Genomic DNA, 23750 nt, shown 5'->3' with positions numbered 1-23750 from the left:
AATGCTTTATTGCTATAAGAAGTAAAAGAGATAATTTATCCAAAGTGTTTATCACACAGTAAGAGTTTTATGTTAGTTCTTCTTATTAAACATTTACATTGTTTACATAATTGATGATGCCTTTGAAGGCATCTGAAGTAGAGAACACACAATGTGCACAACGTGGGCACATTTTCATGGAACATACCCTATGCATACGGAAAGAATGAATACTGAAATGTTAACAGTCACAGAATCATCTCTGGCACTCTAATGATATTGCATTTTGAATGGATCCACACCAGGCAGAAATATGGCTACTTACAGATGGGAAAGAGATGTCAGGTCACTGAAGGAGCCTTCGGGAACGCTGGAAATGTCGTTGCCATGGAGGGTTCTGAAGCAGAAACACAGGTCAGGGGTTAACCCCCCAGTAACAGTTCTGAATTCAGTATATTCTCGGGGTCCCAGGCTGGCCCAGATGCCTTTCAGCTGTGCTCAGAGCCCCAAAGCTCACAGTGGGGGGTGTGTCCTCCTTCTCGGCAGGTGTGTGAATGTTTCCATGCCCAGCTCAGCAGTGGGGATGTTGGAGGTAGAGGGTGTGGGAAAGAAGAGGATGGGTTTTTGAATCTGACAGGCCTGGGATGGAATCAGAAACTGGCCCCTGTTAACTGTGGAACATTAGGTAAGTTAACTTTACTCTTCCCAGCCTCCGTTTCTGCACCTGAAGCATGGAGAGAGATACCCAACAGAGGCATCCGAGAGAGAATGGGAAGAACTGGCTGAGACTGTATGTTTTAGAACCAGACTGCTTGCGTTCAAATCCTGACTCTGCCACTTACAAGCTGTGTGACTGTGGCTAAAGTTATTTACCTGTCTGTGCCTCAGTTTCCTATTGTAAAATGGGAATAAAAGTAAAAAGATTTGTCATGGAAGGTGGTTGTGGGTGAATTAATCCATATAAAGTCTGGCATTTTCGATGCGCTGAATGACCAACCATTATCAATATTTGTGAAAGGGTCTCAAAGAATGTCTGGCCCAGCCAGATCAATAAATTAGTTCCCTTCATATTCACCTAGAGAGATTCTGGGAAGATTGAGAAATGTTATCAATCCCAGCTTAGGTGACAGATGGGGAGAGCACTCAGGTCCTGGGGAGACTGCCTGGGGCTGGACCCTCATCTTTATGGGGAAGGGTTTGGGCCACACACGTATGTATCTGGCACTGTGTGCATCTGAGTGCATTTTCTGACTGCGTGTCCAAGGGGCCAGGCAACCTACTTGGTATTAATTATACCTCTCTCCACCCCGTGGTATAGGGGCCGGGAGCTATTCTCACTTGCAAAGTGGTGGCATATACTGTCCTTCCAATAAATGCCTGGAGAATAGGTCCATGAGAAAAATACCAAATGAACATTGCTCCGGTGCTCAAGTAACAATGCTAGTAAATCCTCAATTCATGGATTATACCCTCCTTTGAAGGATTAAGCCTCAACTGCATACAAAAATATCCCCACACCGATGACTCACTTTGGGTCTGAGCTGTGAAATGCAAGGTAGGTGAAATTCATAGACACTCAAAGCCTTCTTTAGTGACTACTGCTCACTGTCCCCTGTGCTGTGAAGGAACCCTAGTAAAACAAAGGGGTGATTAGAGTTGACTGGGGAAGTGTAAACAGGATAATAACTAATGAATCTGTCCTTTTGTTTTCCTTTTGGCTGATGTTAGCCTGCCTGGGTTTTGAGCTGAAATACAGACAGGAGCTTAATTACATGTAATACAGACTGAGTGCTGGAGCCAACACATGGGTGGATTTCTGACACCCATTCTCAGGGGCCCTGGTTCAGTGGGTCTGGGGTGGGGCCTGAGACGCTGCATTTCTGACCAGCTCCCAGGTGATGCTGATGCTCTTGGTCCTCCGGACCACATTTAGCTGTCCCAGGCTGTCATCCTCATCACCTCAAGCTCCTTGCCCTTCTTGCTCCCCAGGACAGCAGGAAGAAGGTAACCAGTCCTCTAGAGAGTGTTGGAGGTAGCTTCTCACCGGCCTGCGTAAGAAGGAGCTAGAAGTACTTCCTAACACTTATCAGTATCATTTAGTCTCGAATGCATGTGGTTATTTATGAATCACACCGGCTCCTGCCTGCTATTAGCTTGGATGACTTCATGGCTGCTCGCTGTTTGGCAAATGCACCCGGCCCTGTTGTTAATCATTTCTGAATGAGGCCTGGGCCCCTGGAGAGGCACGAAGCCCTAATTTAAAAACACCAAATGACCCAAAGGCAGCTTTGGCGCTGTGACTCCTGTAAGTCACGCTCCCATTTATTACGAGCTGAGCCGCTGAGATCTCCATAAACTGCAGAGTAACTGGGGCTGTAATTTACTGGGACAACGCGAAAAGAAATCTGCCTACACTGCAGGTTCTCTCTCCTGGTTTGCCCCCAAAGAAAGACTCTTGCGTGTCCAACCACCATCCTAAAGGATGCCAGGGAAATGGGACAAAGGTTCCCTCCCAGGAAGCACTCCCTCCTCCCTCCCCCACTGCTGCTTTTCCTCCCCTTTCCCCTTACACCTCATGGGGCTGGTGACGGCAAGCAATTTCCAACTCAGAATGACCCATCTTCAAGCGCCTGGGACTCCTTTTCCCTGCTGACTCTTTTTTTTTTAATTTATTTTTATTTTTTTTATATATGAAATTTATTGACAAATTGGTTTCCATACAACACCCAGTGCTCATCCCAAAGGTGCCCTCCTCAATACCCATCGCCCACCCTCCCCTCCCTCCCACCCCCCATCAACCCTCAGTTTGTTCTCAGTTTTTAACAGTCTCTTATGCTTTGGCTCTCTCCCACTCTAACCTCTTTTTTTTTTTTTTTCCTTCCCCTCCCCCATGGGTTCCTGTTAAGTTTCTCAGGATCCACATAAGAGTGAAACCATATGGTATCTGTCTTTCTCTGTATGGCTTATTTCACTTAGCATCACACTCTCCAGTTCCATCCATGTTGCTACAAAAGGCCATATTTCATTTTTTCTCATTGCCACGTAGTATTCCATTGTGTATATAAACCACAATTTCTTTATCCATTCATCAGTTGATGGACATTTAGGCTCTTTCCATAATTTGGCTATTGTTGAGAGTGCTGCTATGAACATTGGGGTACAAGTGCCCCTATGCATCAGTACTCCTGTATCCCTTGGATAAATTCCTAGCAGTGCTATTGCTGGGTCATAGGGTAGGTCTATTTTTAATTTTCTGAGGAACCTCCACACTGCTTTCCAGAGCGGCTGCACCAATTTGCATTCCCACCAACTCCCTGCTGACTCTTAATAGGTGTTAAAGCAAACTTGGGAATGTTGGGATGCGGATGAGGGCATCATTTAGAGCAACATGAAGGCAGAACCATCTCATGTTAATTCTGGGTTGCCTGAACCTTGGGTCTCTGGATCCCCAGGTGCTCACAGAGTGTGTATATTGCACAGGTGTTCCAGTGTGTATGATAGATGGCAGGGAAGATCATCATCCCAGATGTGGGCTGGGGTGGGTGAAGTCTCTTTTCAGCAGGCTAGGTCACTCCTAAGGGTTAAATGACCCTGGATCAGACCTCCTGGGTGTGAGTCATTGCCGGCTGTGTGATTATCTGATTCAACAGACTCAATCTTTCTGTACCTTAGTTTTCTCATCTCTAAAATGGGAGTTCTCAGGATCCACTTGCAGTAGATATCTTTTTAGGAATGTGGATTAATTGGCACCAATCTCTCTTCTGTAACAGTTCCTCCCTTTTTCAAGGGGGACTCACCCCTCCCTCCCCTCAGTCCAACTGGTTTGGTCTCAGGGGCAGAACCATGGCCCAGGTCAGCCCAATCAGTCACTGAGATTGGTTTGAGGCTGAGCAGGTGACCTAAGTGGGCCAGTGAGATATTTCTGGGACTTTCTCTGGAACTATTAGTACAGAGGCAGTTTTGAGAAGCAGAAAGAGGCACATTTCTGACACCACTGGAAGTCCCTGCACCCAGCCCTAGAATGTAATATCTACTACTGAAGTTTTCAGTAATATGCTTTGATAAATTCTCTTCATGCCTAATGTGGTTTGAGCTGATTTTCCTATCCTTCAGCCAGGAAGGGATCTAACGTACCGCTTCATAAGCTAGTTGTGAAGCTTAAAAGACACAATGCAAGTGGTTCAGATGGCGCAGGGCTACATTCAGGGCCTGTACTTGATGCACACTCCTTCACGTGAGCTGCGGCCATGGCTAAGGTCACCATGACTCCTTCCCCTCTAGGTTCTGGGTTGTGTTTTGGGGCTAGTCCTCTCAAAGCCTTCCCCACACACAGAGGAGAAGCTGGAAGCTATGCAGCGTGTATGTCCTGTGCAGACTCCAGGACTGGAGAAAAGGAACACTGGGTTTCGGCAGAGTGACCCCGTGCCTGTCACCTTCCTGTTCAGGTGTCTTTCCACCACATTCCTTAATTCTCATCAGAGACATCTCTGGGCCACATCCTTCTAATCCTCAAGAAAAGTCTGAAATGGGTGGCAACAAAAAGAGATAATCTCTGGTGGGAAGGATGGAATGTGGTGGAAAGAGCACTGGGCTAGGAGCTGGAAACCAGGGTCCAGCCCTGCATCTGCTCCCACCTTGTGGCATGTCTGCAGCACAGCTTCCTGCTCCCATTCCCAGAAGCCACATCCATCCACACCTGTAGCTCCTTGTGGTCCCTGTGCACATGCCCTTCCTGACTTCAGGGACTCTGTCTAGGGAATTTATATTCTCCCTGCCTAGAATATTCTCCACTCCCATCACACAGGTAACTCCCCCTGGCTGCGCAGACTCAGCCTTGGGAGTACAAGCTCAGGGCAGTGATTCTAAGAGCCAACAGTCTTGGGTTCAAATCCCAACTTTACTCTGTAGTGGTTACATCCCTTTGGCAAAGTGACTCAACCTTGCTGAGCCTCTGTTTCCACGTCTGGGGAATAGGGCTAATAGTGGTACGTTCTTCCTAGGGTTGATATGAAAAGTGGATATGATATGATAATGTAACTAAAGTATGTAGCCCAGTATGTCGTACATGGTCAAGGTTTAATATATGTCAGTGGTGATTACCATCTTTGTCTCAGAAAGCCTTTTTGAGGGCCCACACTGGGTCCCATGGCTCTCCCACAGGTATGGCCATGTGTGGCAGTAGCTTATATACTTGTCTGTTTCCTCTTCTAGACTGTGAGCTCTCTGAGGACAAGAACTTGTTTCATTATTTTCCTGTCTAGTGTTTAGCATTGAACCCACAATTGGCATTTAGAAAATAAGTGAATGATTGTGGGCAAGTCACTAAACCTTTTTGAGTGTGTCTCCTTACCTTATAAATGTAAGGTTTGGATAGGATAATTTCTAACACTCACTTCCCATTTCTAAAATTCACAATTAATTCTATTTTTTGGTAGCACCAAAGGGCCAAACCGGGACCAGGGTTTAAGTCCCTAAGGAATCACCTTTTGGCTCACCAGAATTGTCTAATGTTCAACAGCTGGTCAAAAATGGAGTGGGATTATCTGGGAAGGGAGCAGGCTCATGGTATCTAAACATACTCAAGCAAAGGGCAATGGAGCCCTTTGTAGGGATGCTGTAGGGAGGATCCATGCAATCGGTAGAGCAGGGAGAGATGAACAGCCCCATATACATAAATAGTAAGCAGAATCTTACTTCAGGGATGAGGGGTTAAAAATACTGAGGATGATGAACGATAATCCCACCCCACATCTCTTGAGCACACACTGAAATAGCCCTCCCACAGCTAACTGATTCCAGGTGGCCCTCCTGTGGCTGGGGCTGGGGAGTGACAATTGGGACCACACACGCACAAGGCATGTGGCTCCGTGTGGGGCAACGATCAGGGAACACACAGATCCCTGAAAAGAAGAACTAGAATGTCCATGAGAACGTTCCCTTCTAGCTCTTTTTCGATTAAGAGCAAACTGGTAAATCTCACATACTTTCACCCAATGTTTTGTACTCAGGGGTCCCTGATAATCCTCCTGTCTCAGAAATGTATTCATACATATCTACTCACCAACACACACACACACACACACACACACACACACACACACTCACTATTAAATGTCAGGTCTTTCTAGAATACTTTTTGGCCTTTGTCTATGGCTAAACCTGATACTCATTCTCTTCCCCCATCCCAAACTGCCTGCATCCCTGACCTCTGGTCATTTCTGAAATTTTCACTAAAATAATGAAACCCTTTAGAGTTGAGAAAAGAATACACGAATGCTCAAACGCAGTTGTAGATACTGATTCAAAAAAACCTACCTTTCCCCCCTAACCCTCTAAATTGTGACTATCCTACTATATTCAGTCATCTTTAACTTTGCCTTCTTTTATTACATAAATAACTTCACGTTAGCAGTTAGCTATCAATGATTTTTTAAAAAGTTTCCTATGTTCCTTTAGAACTTCATAATTATAAATGTATGCAAGTTATAATTATAACGTAAAAAATTAGGTTTACTTTTCCACATAAGGCCATGTGGTCAACACTTCCCCACACTGCTACCTAGTTTTCGTCTTTACCTCTTTTAATAATTGCCTTTCACTGACTGGCTGCATTATGCTTTCCTTAAGCATTTCCCCACTGTGGCACTTGTAGGTAATATTTAAAATGGAGGTTAAAAATAACAGAGCAACCAATATTTTAGCACAGAGAATCTTTCCCTCATATCGGATTATTCTTAGGCATAAATTCCTAGATGTGCAATTACTGGGAGAAAGGATACAAATATCATAAAAGAAACGTACTCCATAAACATTTTTATTTTTCCTGAATTGGCCTTTATGCAGAAAATAGTTGCTCCCCACTGAGGTAGGTGGTTGGAATGAGGGCCTCTAAGACCCTTTTTTATCTCCAAGAGCCCATGATTCTAAAATGATGATGCTAAAAGCCTACTAATTCTTAATTCAAGAAGCAAGCACAAGCACATGGTATGTTGAGGTGTGCTCCTGGTGGACTAATGACAGTGATCTGGAACACGGCGGACAAGGTGCCTAGGAAGCAGAAAACCTGGTGGTGTTCATGCCAACACCATGGGAGACCAGACAAATGGACAGGCGAGCATTCTCCACTGTCCTCCCTTTCCCGTGCTGAGCTGCCCCGCCAGAACCTCTCTAACTACAAACATATACACACGGGTCCCACGAAAATTGTCAGGCCCAGCCCCTGGGAGCAAACCCATGCATAGAACCAGAAGACCAGGATGGCAGACAAGGTGGGACTAAGGGAGGATGGTGGGAAGTGGGAGGGGGGAGCAGGTCCAGCCTCAGCCCCGGCCAATGAAACAAGCCCATCTCCCGTTGTGTTCAACTGGAAACAGGGAAATGGTTCTGCTGATGTTTCCATTCTCAAACTCCCCAGAGAAGGTGGATAATAAATAAGTGACAATAACAGATTGCACACTGTCAGCGCGGGCACTTCTTTGCCTCCAGAGAATTGATTTTTAATAACAGTGCAGATGACATGTGGCGGGAGTTGTCGCTGACACCAGTGTTTTGTGGGCTTCGATAAATCACATCAGCCTGGAGGCTCTGAAATGGACAGGCTCATTGGGTGCTGTTTTCTGGTTGCTACTGGGTCCTGAGAAGGGTCCAGGGCTCTGAGTCAGGAGGCTGGATTCTGCAAGCTCCTGACTGCTGGATTTTGGGCCAGTTACAACCTGGGCCTCAGTTTTCCCATCTTTAAAATGGGCCTAATCCCCTCAGTCTTACAGCACTGTTGCAAAGCGTTATATGAGGCAACGGCCACAAAAAGTGGCATTTCTGTTCTCATGGGAATATCATTCAGAGAATCCTCCTTTCCTGACAAAATGTGCAAGATGAGAAGGCACAAAAATCAGGCGACAACAGGACCAAGGGTTGGGGGTGGCAGTGAGGTGCCATTCCTGCTCTTGCAAGGTAATAACAAATAACAGTAATAACAAATATTTATAACGTGCTTACTGTGGGCCAGAGCTATGCTAAATGCTTTATATACAGCATCTCATTTAATCATTATAAGACCCTGTGAGGTAATTACCATCTGGATTTTATTGAAGACACACAGCTAGGGAGGGGCAGAGCCATGATTGAAAAGCAGGTAGACTTCATGGTCATCGTGCCTTTGCTGGGGCTCATCTGCCTCAGTGGGCTGTCCTCTACCTTGTGTAGGACAGGGTGAGGCAGGTGTCATAAGGTGATGGGGAGGCAGTTGTGGAGGCTGCAGACTATACAGTCTGGTCTAAAGGGGCAGGGCTGCTCAGCCATGCAAGAATATAGATGGGAGCCCTGGAATGACCAGGTCTCTCCATTTTCTAAGAGAGAATAGAAATTAGGATTTTGTATGAGAAGCCTCCTGATATTTAACTGTTGGCAACTTATTAAAACTTTTTTTTTTTTTTTAATTTTAGAGAGACAGCAGGAGTGGCAGAGAGAGGCACAGGGATATAGAGAGAGAATCTCAAGCAGGCCTCAAGCTTAGCACAGAACCCAGTGCGGGGCTCTATGCAGAGCTTGATCCACAACCCCGGGATCACAACCTGACCTGAAATCAAGAGACGGATGCTCAACTCACAGAGCCACCAGGTGCCCCCAAACTGCTTGATTGAAAAGATACTCTATGAGCCAACTAACTCTACAATTGCTAACTAATAGCTGTCTGTGAGCTGAGCCAGGTCTCTGGGCTTCTAGTTTGTGACCTCTGATAGATGCGTTTGGTTTCCTTGCAGAGTTTCACAGTGTTTACCCTGCCGCTCTAAAGTCAGAGGGACCAACAGTGGAATGATCATCAAGATAGTGGCCATAAGCCACACACTGTGCTCTACTAGGGTGCAGAATACAGTTGCATATGCTAATCCTCACGAGGGAGGTACTAGTGATCTCACTGGGCACAGAAAGAAGTAGAAACTCAGACTGGTCTGTGATTTGATCCAGGTCCACAAATGGTAGCAGCTGGCTCTCTGCCCTCCCTCCTCCGCCCCACCCCACTGAGCCAGTAGGAGTGCCGGGTTGGGGAAGTGTGTGTGTGGGAACTGTGCTGAGGATCGCCTGCTGTTACATGGTGAAGCAGAAGCTGAACTCAGGGCTCTGGGTACTCACAGCACTCGGAGAGACCGCAGCCCGTTGAAGGCGTGGATGGGGATGCACCGCAGCCGGTTGTAGCTCAGGATCCTGTGGACAAAGACACACGGCCATTCCTATTCTCACATACATATGGGTGTATGGTCCACACTGTGGCCCGCTCAAAGCAAATGATTTCTTTATCTTCCCAATTTTAATATTTTGACAAAAAGCCTCCCAACAATAAAGGGAAGGGGAACACCCTCCCCCACTCTAGGACATTCACTGGCTTCGGGCTTCGTTTTCCCAGCTTCCTCTCATCTTCCACAGCAGGCTGGCTTCCTAACCAGCTTTGCCATCACCTCCCTCTGTTGTCAAATGGTCAGTGCTCACAATGTGCAGAGCTAATAGGAAATAAATGGATCTGAGCAAAATATAATTGTGTGGGGAAACCCTCCACTGGGAAAGAAAATTCACAAATCACAGAAGGTAAGCTAAAGAGGGCCTTCTTCAGAAGTAATTAGGTGTTAGTTCCTCTCTAACTGCCCAGACAGTAGAGTTCTGACCTACTTTACTTTTCTTCTGCTGGTTAAGGTCTGCTCTACATGGGGGCAGCCATAGCCCAGAGGATCACTAGAGCAGAGAGCATACGCATGAGGGGACAGGGAGAAAGGATGGCCCCAGGCCACTGACTGCCAGGCCCATATTGAACACAGTGCCCCATTGTACTCACAGGGTGGACAGGTGAGACATGTTACTGAAGGTGTAATTGGTCAGCACACCAATGCTGTTGTTGCTCAGGTCACTAGGACAAATAGAAGAGTAACACTTTACTGTTAGTGGCAACTTTCATACATTTGTGCATGCTATCTATCTATCTATCTATCTACCCATCCATCCATCCATCCATCCACTCACCAATCTACTCACCTACCCACCCATTCATCCAAATGTTCATTTTTTCATTCAAGATTTCTTCAATCACTCATTCAAGCATTTGTTGGTCATCCATCCATCCATCCATCCATCCACCTATTCAACCATTCAATTACAAGTTTATCTGTCCATTTCATTCTTCCAGCAAAACATAACACATAAGATCTCTCCTTATGCCAGTGCCATTTCCTCCCAGGTCAATCCTTCCTTTCACTGTTCCTCCCTCTCTTCTGGCATTCATTCATTCCATCTTATCAGATTCTCTCTTAGGGGGAATGAGATTGGTAGGGGTATAGTCTTCTGCCAATTACAACCTCCAGCTTCTCTTCAGAGATAAATATCCTAAGCAGTGGTTTTCAATAGTAGCTGCACATCAGAATCACCTGCAGAATGTTTACAGCCTCTGAGGCCTGGGTTCCATTCTGGCTTGTAAATCAGGTATTCTGATTTAATTGCTTGAGGGTGGTTTTGAGCATCAGTGTTAAAAAAAAAAACAAAAAAAAAAACCCAAACTAATCAGCTGAGGTTCAGAGCCATTGCTCTAGAGAAGGGGTTCCCAGCTCGGGGCACTTTTGCTTCCCCAGTGACATGTGGCAATGTCTGGAGACATTTTTGGTTGTTCCTACTGGCGGAGGGGTGCTGCTGGTATCTAGTGAGTAGGGGCCCCGGGTTGCTGCAAAATATCCCACAATGCCCACCACAGCCCCACAACCAAGAATGATGTGGCTCTAAATGCCCACAGGGCTGAAGCTGAGAGATCTCATCCAGAGGCTGGTTTGGGGGATATTTAGGAAGCAAGGCTGAATGAGGTGACAGGTGGCTTTCTTCTACCTTTCTTCAGCAGCCCCATTTTTCCAAGGGCAACAGTGTTTCGTTGTGAAAGAACTCTCAGTTCCCCCCTGTGGACCAGCTCCCCGCCCCCTAATCACCCAGGGTGATCTTCCAATGGCCACTCGCCCAAGGAATTACTTTGTACTCTCACGGGTCCCACTTTGGCAAGGCAGCGAGATGGTCAAGGGACAAAGCTTACAGACCACCCGGTTTCCTGGGCCTCATCCATGCCCCACATTTCCTCATTTGGGAGTTTTCCTGGATCTTGGCAGACTTGCAGCCAGTGGCAGTTACCACCCAAAGGAACCTCAATTTCAACCATTTACCTGGAACATTTTCTGGGCAACTAGAGGAGGAAGAAAAAAACGCCCCTTTAAGCTTTTGGCAAACCTCAGTGCAGCCACAGCTTGCAAGAAATTGGAGACTGAGGAGGCTTGGGATTTAACTGGGGCACCAGAAAGTCAGAGGCTGTCCCACCTCTCTCTATGCCAAGGAGGAAGTTGATGTGGATGGACAGTCAGTGATGCCAGGCTCTGGGTATTTCTGTGTGAGCTCTCACTGGTAGGACCTGGCCCATCAGGCCGGCTCACTCCTCCCAGCTGCCTCTCTCTGCTCCACCCAGGGAGAAAGTGCAGGAACCAGGCGAAGCCTGCAGATCATCCTCCCTGACCCTCCACGTCAGTTTCCTGAGTTCCCCCAGGCAAGAAAATTACATGTCCCACCCGATGCTGGGCTCCTTACATAAGTGTCAGGTGTGGGAGGGCGGACAGCTCCCTGGGCACGGCTGTTAAGTGGTTTCCTTCCAGGTACCTGAAAGAGAGGGGCAGAGTGACGCTTGGCCAAGAGACACTGCACAATTTGTCATTTCTCAGAGTCACCTCCCCCGGGCTAGGTTGGGCCTCTGTTTTACCCTCTCAGCTTCTTTTCTCCCCTACATCAAAACACATACTACGTTTGTCATTTATATTTATATGCATGATTATTCAACTAATGACATTTTTCTCCCACTGGACTGCTAAACTCCATTGATGGCAGGGCTGTTGTCTAAAATTGCCCAGTGCTGGATCCCCCAAGAGTACGTACAGAGCTGGCACACAGTAGATGTCAAATAAATATTTGTTAAATAAATAAAGCACTCACTCTGTACCCAGCCCTCACAATTCTCTTGGATTCACAATTGAGGAAACAGAATTTCAGAGATGTTAAAACACTTACCCAAGGTCACACAGTGAGTGAGTGGCTGAGCTAGGACTCAAACCCAGGTCCCTCTGACTATAATCTTAGCACAGTTCCATATGGCCTCTACTTAGCTACTGGAAGGCATGGGATTCCTGAGCCACGATTCATGCTAAGAACTCTAATTCATTGTTTTGTTCTCTAGTGTGCCTCTGAAAGCTGAGGAAAGGGGGTATGTTCCTGGAGCACTGTGCTAAGGTTCCCAGTGGGATGACTGCCTGTGAGAGGGTACAGGGGTTCAGACTGGGGACGTACCAACAGATGGAGACTCCTCCTGGACAGGCAAAGGCTGAACCTAGACCTGTCTGGACTTCAGGGTCCTGCACTGACCTGCTCACCTAGGAAAAGGCCACCTCTTTGGACACTTGAGTGAGCTTGAGAACAAGAGAAGGAAGTCTCGTTTTAATCATGAATTACAAAAGTTATCACTATCTTTAGGGGGTGACATGGGCCAATTTATTTATTCCCATCCTTGCTGGAAACCCCTTCACCTGGGCTTCTTATTGCTTTTGGGTCAACATTACAAAACCTTTAAGATGGCTTACAACACTGCCTCTGGTCTCCTGGGTGAAACTTTTTTGACATAAGCCTCCCATAGCTTCCTCTTGGAGTGGTCAACTCCCAGCGGTGATGTCCACCGGTGCTGGGTTTGCCTTAAACTCCAAGACAGCAGACTCTCAGTCTCTATCTCTAGCCCAGTGCTTCTTAAACGTTAACATATGTACACATCACCTGGGATCTGGCTAAAAAGCAGATCCTAATCTGGTAGGTCTGTGTCAGTTCGGAGAGTCTGTATTTCTAACAGGCTCTTGGGTGATGGTGGGAACTGCCAGTCTGCAGGCTGCATTTTGAATAATGAGGTGCTAGCACATTGCCTGGCATCCAGTAGACCCACCGCCAAATGACTGAATGGGATGAAATGGGTTAAAACAGGATATGAGTCAGTTTGTCAATGACCAAACCAGGCTTAGCTTTGAGGGTAAGTTGGAATGGTTATTACTGTAAATTAAGGCCAAGCAACTTTATTTCCAGGGCTGGTCCCTGGGAATCCTCAGGGCTCAGAATACCGGGCAGGCCTGCATATGGTCTTAGGTTGCCGTGGCATGTTGGATTAATGTCCTTTTGGTCCTTAATCCCTTGCTGTATACTCATTATGTGCCAAGAACTATGCTAGATGGGGGGGGGGGGGGGGAGGGTAGATACAAAGATGAACCAGACTGCATTTTTGCCTTCGGGGAGTTTGATCATCTGGCCTAAAATTCAGCCACATACACTTAGATCATGCCCTCGGGCAGAGGAGCTGAAACGTATTCACTGATGCATTCAGTTATTCAGGCAGAAATATTTATTGGGCAACTGCAGTGTGCCAGGTAGTGTATATACTGGTGAAGAAGACAGGAGTGATGCCTACTTTCGGGCATTTAAAAATCTAATGTGGAGGGGGAGGGAGAGGGGAAGAGGCGGGGGGTCAGAAGGAGAGGACACACACAGAAAGTCACATAAATGACGAACTGTGATGTGCACTTTGAAGGAAAGGAGCAAGGTGCTAGGATACGGAATGCCCAGGGACTTAGTGCAGAAAGATGTAGCTGAGAGGGATGTTCAGGATGACAGGAGCAGGGGAAGGGGGGTGCCGTCTGGCAAGAGTGAGGCCTGTGGAGGGCCCTGAGCTCTGGGGCTGTTGAGGCAGGGAAAGAAGGCCAGGGAGGTCAGTCTGGGGGGCAAAGGGAGATGGGTGGATCACACTGAAGCCTTGGAGGTGGGCTCATTCCAAGTGCAACGAGTGACTTCAGACAGGTGCAGGGTGCTGGTATTGCAGAGAGCTTACCCTGCACTCACCCTTCTGCGTGCCCTGAGGGACAGGATGTAGGACATTCACATTCCGTTTGGACACTGGCCCTGTGCCTCAACAGTGGTGGCCAGGGGCAGGCCTGTGAAGGAGACCTTCCAGCTTTCTCTGCTGGGCAGCGAGGTTCTGTGGAGATGGCAGGATTCTGGCATGTGTGCGGGCTGATGGAGTGGGGCGGGGGGAGGGGCAAGCCATGCTGGGCCACTGCCTGCAGAAGTGTTTTGTGGATAGTGTGGCATGGAGGGAGGGAGGGAGGGAGGGAGCAGGAGCTGGATGAGTGAACAGGCCCAGTGGGGAGGCACTGGTCCAGGGAGCATCTCTGCTGGAGGGAGGCTAATTAACCACGAGGGAGCCACTTGAAGGGGTCTGGCCTCAGGCTGGCAGTGATGGCTCACCCTCTCCCATGCTGCTTATTCTTTCATTCTTGTTTGTTTGCTACGACTACTTAGCAAACTTGAGGCATCTAAGATGAAACCCAGAACAAGACACCAAAACCCCAAGTCTCCCTGCTGGGATATTTACAGAAGGTCCTGTGACAAGCATATCTGAAGCATGTTACCTAACCTCACAGACAACATGGTGACAAGGAAAATAATGACACAGAAACAACAGGTGCATACTTCAGTGCGATGAGATAGAGAGACTCTGGTCTGTTACCTCATCTAATTCTCTAAACAGGGGGCCATATTTTGCTGGGTGTTTTGTGATTTTTGTCGACAAGAACACTGAGGCTCAGAGAGGGGAGTAGTGAGTCCAGGAGGCAGGGCTGCGCAGCCCAAGAAGTCAAACACATGCTATTTCCTCTCTCCACCTGGAGCTCTTTATTTTGACGTTTGGCCATCTCTGTCCTGACAGGATATGTTCTACCACGTGGTGAGCAGGGATTCGGGCTAGGTTTGTTTCCTGTTGCATCACCAGACCATACTGTAGGGCTTAGCGAATAGTAGGACCTCAGATATTAAAATTTTTTTTAATGTTTTATTTTTGAGAGAGAGAGAGAGCGTGTGCGCAAGTGGAGGAGGGGCAGAGACAGGGAGACACAGAAATGGAAGCAGGCTCTAGGCTGTGAGTTGTCAGCACACCACCTGACATGGGGCTCAAACCACAAACTGTGAGATCATGACCTGAGCCAAAGTCTGGTGCTTAACTGAGTCACCCAGGTGCCCCGGGACCTCAAATGTTTGAATGAATGAATTAATGAATGAATGCAGAGAAGGGCTGTTCATAGGACCCTGGATTAAACAAAAACCTGCAGTGGTTTCAAAGAATGCCCTGGGTCTGGCCCACGTCCACCCGTAAAGCAGGCCATGCTCTATAGATGCGTGTATTTGCTCAACAATTGAATGAAGGCATAGAAAGACCACTGGAATTCAGGGATTTGAAGTGTCCTCATCTGAGATGGGGAGATTCAGGGGGCCTTGGAGGATGGGCGGTATGTCACAGATGCTTTTGGAGCCTCTGGGACTGCTGTGCCAGTTCCCCAGATTCCAACCTGGCTTGACTGATGTTCTGCAAATGCTGACTGGATCAGCCTTGCTCCCTGCTTAAAATCCTTCCTGGCTTCTACTGCTTGCCAGCGAAGGACTACCCAAATCCTGCCCAAATCCTGCCAAGCTGTCTGTGGTCTGCCCTGGATCAGTCAGTGTTCTCTAGAGAAACAGACCAATTGGACACACACACACACACACACACACACACACGACCCACATATAAATATATATACAGAGGGAGAGAGAATTTATTTTAAGGAAGAGCCAGCAGGCTGGAAACTCAAGTAGAATTTCTGTGCTACAATCTTGAGGCAGAATTCCCCCTTCTACAGAAAACTCCAGTTTTTCGTTCTTAAGGCCTTCGATTGATTATATGAGGCCTACCTCCACATTATCCTGGGTAATCTCCTTTACTTAACTGCATCTATAAAATACCTTCAGGGCAACATGTAGCTAGTGTTTGCCCAAAAACCTGGGACCACAGCCCAGCTGGGTTGACCCATGAAATTAACCATCCCAGTCCCTGCCTCCCTCTCCTGTTCACCCGCACAGCAAACTCTCTCTTGCTTGGCCTCAGCCCTCCCTGAATGCCTCATGCTCCTTTTGGGCAGCCAGTCTCGGCACATGTATGTCCCTCCCCTTCCTCCTTGCCTAGTTCACTCCTACAGTGGCTCAGAACTCAGCTCAAGCACCGCCTCCGCCTCCGACACCATCTCCCACACCCCCTGGGGACGTGACAGGCTGCTCAATCCAAGCTTTCAGTGCGTTTTCTTCACAGCATTCCACCCCCATGTGACATCCAAGTGTGGTTCTGTGATTAGTGGGGCAGGACTGTGTCTGTTTTGCTCACTACAGCAGCCCAATGCACAGGCTGATAGCAGTAGATGTTCAGGAAACACCATCTGTATGCTGCAAACCCCAGAAGTCCCCAGGTGGAGCTGTGTGTGCCACTGCAGGGCTGAATGGGACCCATGTGGCAGCCACTTTAAGTGCACAATGTCCCTGGCAACCTGGTGTTGCAGCCCAGAAGACGTGGAATGAAAAGGCTTCACTTCACAAATACAGATGTGGCTGTGTGGGAAAACTCTCTTTGTGCAAAGCCCTTCATGAAGACTCTGAACTCCAAAGCTGCCTGTAGCCTGCAGCCCAGGCCCCAGAGGGACCCTTTCAGAAAACTGCACTCTTGCCCTCCAGCCTCAGAACTATCAGAGCATCTCTAGCAGGTCAACCTTTGCGTTGATCTGCATTTAAATGCTCTGTTTTAGACCCAGCATGAGCACATGAGGAAGTGTCTGCCTCACACAAAAATCCACACAGAGCTCCCCATCTCTGTTAGCAGCTTTGTGGTGCTGTTAAGTGCCCCAGGGACTTTCAAACCTGCTGAATGGTGAAGGAGACTGGCAGCCACCTTCCAGGAGCCCCCACCATGGCTAGGGTTTCCACCAGGGGCCTGGGATGATGGTTGCAGCTCTGGAGTCAGGCAGCCGCCCAGGCTTGTATCCTAGCTCCACTAACTAACAGCTGTGTGACCTTGGGAAAGTCACTTAACCTCTCTGAGCTTGCATTTCACCTGCAAAAGGAGGCTCATCATCATCACCACCTTGAAGTGATTTTGAGGATTCAATGAATCTCAGTGGAAAGCCCTTGAAGCACTGCTTGGCACAGTGGTGTTTAACGTGCTTTGAATACACACACACACACATCCCTCCATCCAATAATACATATGAATATTAGAAAACAGATGATTCCCTTGCTGTCTATTCTCTATTCTCCCAGAGTAATATTTCTAAAATGTGAATTGGACCACATCACTTTCCTGCTTACAATTCTTCCTCGGCGTCCGTATTTCTCCGGGGATGAGGAGTCAGCCCTCACCATGGCCCGACAAAAACTGCACACCCCTCCTTGAGTTTTCAGTGAACACCAGTCTCTTTTCCATTCTGTTTGCTCCATCTCACAGTCTGCGTGGTTTCCCGACTTTATGATCTTTCTACCTTTGGGTCTTCACAGAACATTTTCTTTCTTTTTACTGCTTTCCATGTCCCACACCCACCCATTTCCCCTGGGAAACACTATTCTATCTGAAATGCCTAATTTACTGATTAGCTTTCTTATTGTCTTTCTCCCCCATTCTAAGTTTCTGACATCAGGGGGGCTTATCTGTCACATTAGCTGCTGTGCTCCCAGCTCCTATGACATTATCTGGCACAATAAACTCAGCGAACACCTGACTGAATGAAGAGGGCTCCCTCAGCTTGTGGCCTGTGCTCCAGCCTCCCCTCATCCCTCCCACAGATGGCCATGACTGCCTGATAGCCTAGAAGTGTCCTGTACTGAAGCCATCTGCCGAGGTCTTCTCTGGGCCAAGGCTTGTGCCAGGACTCCTAAGTGCTGATGTGCCCAGAGCCAGCTGCCCTCCAGCTGGCTGCAGGCAATTTCTGTCTCTCTCCCCAGGCCAAAGAAAGGCAAGAATACAGTCAGTGCCGGGCAGTTTCTCTAGAAAGTGCTCTTGGGAGCCTGCCTGGTGAGTGGGGGTGGGGGTGGGGGGTGGGGGGTGGCAAGTGTGCAAAGAAAGCAGCAGCTGGCATTGCTAGAGAAGGTCCAGCTGTCAGGACCCACCCAGCCAGAACCATTGACAGGTACCTACGGCATCATGGCAGGGGTGCCGTTTTTGCCTTCTCCCGCTTATGGGCAGATGGCAGGTTCCAAAGAGACCATGACTGTCTACTGCAAATCACCGACGAGCCAGGCCACTGGCCAGAGCACACAGGGACCCAGGCTCTGCCAAAGGAAGAAAGTAGTTGAGTTGCTAAAGGACGGGCCTTGGGGTCAGACAGCCCTGGGCTCGAGCCTAATGCTCTGCTGCTCCTTGGCAGTGTGATCTTAAGAAATCATTCAACCTTCCCAAGCCTCGGTTACTTCATGTGCAAAATGGGATTATCAATGCCTACTTTACAGGATTGCTGGAAGGATTAAATGAGATCACATAGGAGAAAAATCTAGCATAGCACCTGGCACCCAGTAAATGCTCTAGGAGTGCTGGCTGTGGTGGACTGCACTCACACAGGACATCTTCCCTTGCTTTCCTAAAGGCCAGCGTGGGCAGAACTTCCTGGATTCTTCCCTATCCCAGAGCACATACTCTCCATGCCACTCCTTTGTGCTTGTCACCTCCTGCATTGCTCTGCCCCTTCTCTGGCATGCACCTCCATCGCCCTAGACTTGAGATGAGGAGAAAGCTTCATCTGAGTTACCTGCTGTACCCCAAAGCCCCATCCTGATGATCTGGAGCTAACCAGTGCAGGGTCAGGTCCCACCGTCTCCATCAAGCAATGCATTCTTATCATCACCTCCTGCCACACTCAATCTCACAGAGCTGTGTCTCAGCCTGTGCTCTGCTGGTCAAGCCCCAAACCCTTTCAAGTCTCCTATCAGTGCTGTGTGTGTGTGTGTGTGCATGTGCATGCACACACTGCCAGCCTGATGTCCTCAGACTCCGCATCCCAGCAGAAATCCCTTCTTCCAACAGCGGTGCCTGGGGGACACATGTCATCCTTCCCTCTCCTGTCCTTGGGATGTCAGTGGTGGGACAACAAATCCATGCTCACGGCCCTCAGACCAAAATCAGTTTCAAAATTTCCTCCATTCTCAAAATGGAGCCTGACATGGGGCTCGATCCCAGGACCCTGGGATCATGACCTGAGTTGAAATCAAGAGTTGGATGCTCAACCGACTAAGCCACCCAGGTGCCCTTGTAGGCTTGGTTTTGAATCAGGAACTTAGCAGATGTCTCTGTATTGTTTGCCTGCTAGTGTGTAAATTACCCGAGTGGTTCTTAAAGTGTCGTCTACTGGCCACTGGGGGTCCTTTAGACTTTTTCAGGGCTCTCTGAGGCTGGAACTACTTTTGTGATAAGATTAAAACATTTTTTTCCATTTTCACTGTGTGAGTGAAATTGCTGGCACCTCAGTAGGAATCAAGACCATGGCACCATATGATATCAGTGGTCATTATGTTCTTCCCCCTCAAGCACATGATGGTAAGGGGAAAAAAAAGCCAGTTTCACGGAAGAGTGCCCTCCATGAAGCAGTAAAAAAAACTATTAATTGCATTAAATATCAACACTTGAGCATACATCTTTTTTTAAATATTCTGTGTGGCAAAATGGGAGGCGTGCACAAAGCTTTTCTGCTTTGGTTGTCTTAAGAAAAAGATCTGGTGTCACTGACTTACAAGCTGAATTAGCCTTCCCCCCCCCCCCCCCATAAAACACCATTGTTACTTAAAAGAATGACTAGCAAACAGATTTTTCAGGGATAGGTATTTAGTAAGTAATTTCTCAAAAGTGAACAGAGTGAGTCTGTCACTTCAAGGAAAACAACGAACTAGTACTTACTGGCAATGATAAAAATTCAAGCTTGCTTCCAAGTGAAAATTAAAATTTTAGAAAACCCATAATGGCTACATTGAGCAGCATCCCTTTACTGAAAGACTTTTCTGCTGAGATTTCTGGTGATGCATGTTAATGGCTATGACATTTTGGATCCGACATTTTTGATACGGTATAATGCAATGTGTCAGCATCCGAAGATCTGTGTAACTTTGTGAACCAGTATTTACTAAAGGACCAGGGCACAGTGTTACAAGATCATGCACGGGGGCAGGGAAAGCTCCATTCAAAGCACAAGATAGACCCGTGGGTTGTAACAGAGTATAAAAAGTTCATTGATAAACTTTTAGGTTCCACACAGCAACTAGCCTGTAACACCATGCAGTTTTGGCATATTATCAAAGAAGAATCTCCACAATTATTTGGAATGGCTATTAAAATTCTCCCTTTTTCAACTATGTGTCTATGTGAAGCTGGATTTTCTTCTCGTACTTGACCCCAAACCCTGTCACAACAGAGTGAGTGCTGAAGTAGGAAATGAACACCCAGTTGCCTTCAACTACATTTCTAAAAATGTCACTCTTGGGGCGCCTGGGTGGCGCAGTCGGTTAAGCGTCCGACTTCAGCCAGGTCACGATCTCGCGGTCTGTGAGTTCGAGCCCCGCGTCAGGCTCTGGGCTGATGGCTCAGAGCCTGGAGCCTGTTTCCGATTCTGTGTCTCTCTCTCTGCCCCTCCCCCGTTCATGCTCTGTCTCTCTCTGTCCCAAAAATAAATAAAAAACGTTGAAAAAAAAATGTCACTCTTCTCAGTTAAATGTCTTTTGGTTTGGTTTTCATAGAAGTAGGCTTTTTTTTAATACAAACATATAATGTGTAAATTTTTATTTCTAAATGGATTAATAAACACATGTTTAAAAATATTTCTCAGTAGTAGTTTCCAATGTGCTATCAACAGATTTAAGCATGTGAACAAAAGTTCAATGAGAGTCCTCACTGCTTTTGAAAAACATAAAGGGGTCCTGAGACCCCAAAGATGAAGAGCTTCTGGGGTAGGGGGCTACAGCAGGGGGGTTGGGGTCAGACCAAAGTGCCTTCTGATCGTGACTCGGCTGCTTACCAGAGGTGAGGCTTGGGGGGTGACTTAGTTCTCACCACTGAGGTGAGTCAGGGGTACTGAGTGAGGGCCTAGCTCGGTGGCAGCTTGAATGAGCAAAGGGTCTCGGGCGGCCCTCCTCCCAAGGAGAGAGAAGGGCCAGGGGGTTGCAGACGGCTGGCAGAAGAACTGACTTCCCTCTGGTTCTCATTGCCTTGCTCACCAGTGCCTACACTGAACTCCCACACCCTGCCCTTTGGAGAAATGCTACGAAGCTTTGTTTTTGTTTTTTTCTTCTCAATGAATTAACCTTAATTTTGTTTTGTAAGTTGGCAGCTCTGCCTGAGACCACGGATGATGCCTGAGGGAGCTGGAAAGCCAGCACTGGATCCAAACACTGCATCTAGTCCTTGAAAGCAGAGGCCTCCAAGCCACTGTTTTCTGGGCCTGGCAGCTTTCACTTTCTCTGGCATCAATTTTCCTGCCTTCCCCTCCCTGGACACTCCTCCTCCCCTCCCTCCGGGAGGTGGTCTGGGCTCAGAGGTGAGGGCTGCCGTCCTTGGTGCGCTTTGGAAACCAGTGTGGCCAAGGGAAGCACCATCATTTCCAAAGCAGGAAATCAGGTTTCCCCAAGCTCTGAAGTTTACTTATAATTACAGCCAATTATCTTTGTTATTTCAATCTCTGTGTCATGAACTTTGGGGAAAAGCCTCTGTGGGCCTGTTTTCATGGCATTTCCTTCTCTTTAGCACGTGTCACTTGGCATTCAACTGACCCAAGAAGGAGGCGAGGACCTGGGTTATTTTTGGCAGCCCCCACCCATCGGCACTGCTGGCTGAGGAAAGGGCTCGGAGCTCACTGCACTGAGCGGCGTTGCTCATGCAGACCTTCAGCAGCACGGCCAGGGCCCAAACGCGGGGCTGTTGTGGACTTCTTAGTGACCGCCAAGACTTCCTTCCTTCCCTGGGATCAGCAGTCCTGGTTGCAACCTCCCTGGGTGTCAGGAGATGGGGGAGCCACAACTCACACCCAGGAACTGACCCGCTCTTCTCAGACGGCGCCCTACTCAGCTTCCTCCCCAGCAAGCACGGGCAGTGCCAGACACACACTCCCTGCTGGTGTCTGGGATCCAGGGAGAGAGTACGAGCCTGAGATGTGAGTGGGTGATGGCGTGTGAGTGTGTCTTCTCACTCAGGCAGCCTGGGTCCCGTCACATGTCACCCAGCTCTGCTTGCCCCAACCTGCAGCAACTGCCGTGGGGCGTGTGGGGCACCCCCCTCCCCTGCTCATTACCTTCTCACCCTGTAGGTTTCAGCTCCAGCTTAATCTCCCCAGAGAAGCTTTCTCTGATCTCCACACCCAAGTGACGCCTCTCTAGTTTCGGGCATCACTACCTTGTTCCTCTCTTGGAGCACTTTTCAAGGTTGTCATCCCACATGTGCTGCTGAGATGATGGAACAAATGTCCACCTTCCCCAGTGAACCATGGGCCCCACATGGGTGGGGGTCACACCTGTTTTGCTCACCATTGGCTCCCGGGTGTGAGCAGAGCGCCTGACACACCAGGCACTCAATAAACACACGATGAGTGAATGAATGAATGCACGCAAGAGTGAGTGTGGCTTGTGCTGGCTGTGCTCACCTGCTGTGGCCGGGCTGCTTCTGCACGTTCGAGAGAGGCCTCCCTGCCCAGGGACTGGCTGAGCTTTCCGGGGGGCAGAAATGCAGTTTTCTGCACCATAGGAAGAGCCCTTCAGGAAGGGAATGATCTGTCTTTTTTATTTAAGTGGGAGCTTCTGGGGCAGGAACAACCCTGAGGAATTAGTCTCAGGAGCTTGGGCTCTGGAGTCAGATGGCTCCTGGCTGGAGCACGAACAGGATACAGAACTAAGATGATGTCTGCAACATGGGTAGCTTTAAGGTGGAAAAGGATCATATTGGTGGAAGAGCTCAGTAAGCCACAGTGCCACCTGGGCAGTGTTTTTACGATGATCCTGTGCCATTTCTGGTGTCAGACTGAGAGACTGCTGGGGAATCTAGAAGGTGGAGTCAGAGCAGGGGGCCTGGGGTGATCTAGAAGATGAGACAGGAACCCTCCTGCTTGCATTCTGGAGGGCTAGGTTCTGGTCACCTGCCAGGCAGAGGCACTGGGGAGGAGTTACTCCTGTTCCCAAGTCCACGCTGCTGCCCGACCCACCCTTGGCCGAGGCCCTGCTGCCATCTTGCTGGGACCCCCTCAAAGAGGGGCATCCCAGGCAGTCTTGCTTGAGACACTGGGGACAGAGCTGCTGGTGGGGGGATCTAAGGGTGCTCAGCGGGGGGTGGCAGTACTCACAGTTCAGTCACATCCTTGGGGATGCCTCTGGGTAGGGTGTGTAGCCCCCTGTCGCTGCACCGCACCACTGTCTCCACGCAGGTGCACTGCTCCGGGCAGAGTGGGCCCAGCTGGCAGCTACTCTCGTCATTGCCTGCGGAGAGCCCCAGAGTGAGCAGGGCGGGAGACAAACCTCTCTGCAGAGGCAGGTGAGCAAGGCCAGGCACCAGGCACTGCGCCACCTTCAAAGAAGGGAAGCCCTCCATTTTGAGCCAGAACCAGGAACAAGGAGCCTGCTGGTCTCACCCACGGTTAAAGGGAAAAGAATGTGTGCTTGGGTTGGGGAATAGGGTCACCTGTCTTCTACCACATTCAACATAAAATTAAGGCTCAAAAAAACCCCCCAACAAACAAACCAAACCAAAACTTGACCAACCAGAGTATTAGGCAGGAAAGAGGTCATGGTTAACTGAATCAGGAATAATTCAACCTTACTGAAGGAGAGGTCTGGGGGAGGGGGAGAGCCTGGTCTCCTTCCTTCCT

General features: G+C 48.5%; 1 protein-coding gene across 1 annotated transcript in view; it reads right to left on the bottom strand.

Annotated features, from left to right (window-relative positions):
• SLIT3 (slit guidance ligand 3) overlaps nucleotides 1-23750 on the bottom strand; it is a 594639-nt gene that overhangs the window by 38939 nt on the left and 531950 nt on the right. The window contains exons 20-24 of the mRNA XM_047873095.1: nucleotides 23229-23361; nucleotides 11578-11646; nucleotides 9803-9874; nucleotides 9109-9180; nucleotides 305-376 (exon numbers count right to left, since the gene is read on the bottom strand). Of these exons, the coding sequence (XP_047729051.1) occupies nucleotides 305-376; nucleotides 9109-9180; nucleotides 9803-9874; nucleotides 11578-11646; nucleotides 23229-23361 (418 nt within the window). The remainder of the gene's footprint in view (nucleotides 1-304; nucleotides 377-9108; nucleotides 9181-9802; nucleotides 9875-11577; nucleotides 11647-23228; nucleotides 23362-23750) is intronic.

Source organism: Prionailurus viverrinus, chromosome A1, assembly GCF_022837055.1.
Source record: "Prionailurus viverrinus isolate Anna chromosome A1, UM_Priviv_1.0, whole genome shotgun sequence".
Taxonomy (NCBI): Eukaryota; Metazoa; Chordata; class Mammalia; order Carnivora; family Felidae; genus Prionailurus; species Prionailurus viverrinus.
This window is presented reverse-complemented; position numbering and strand designations above follow the sequence as displayed.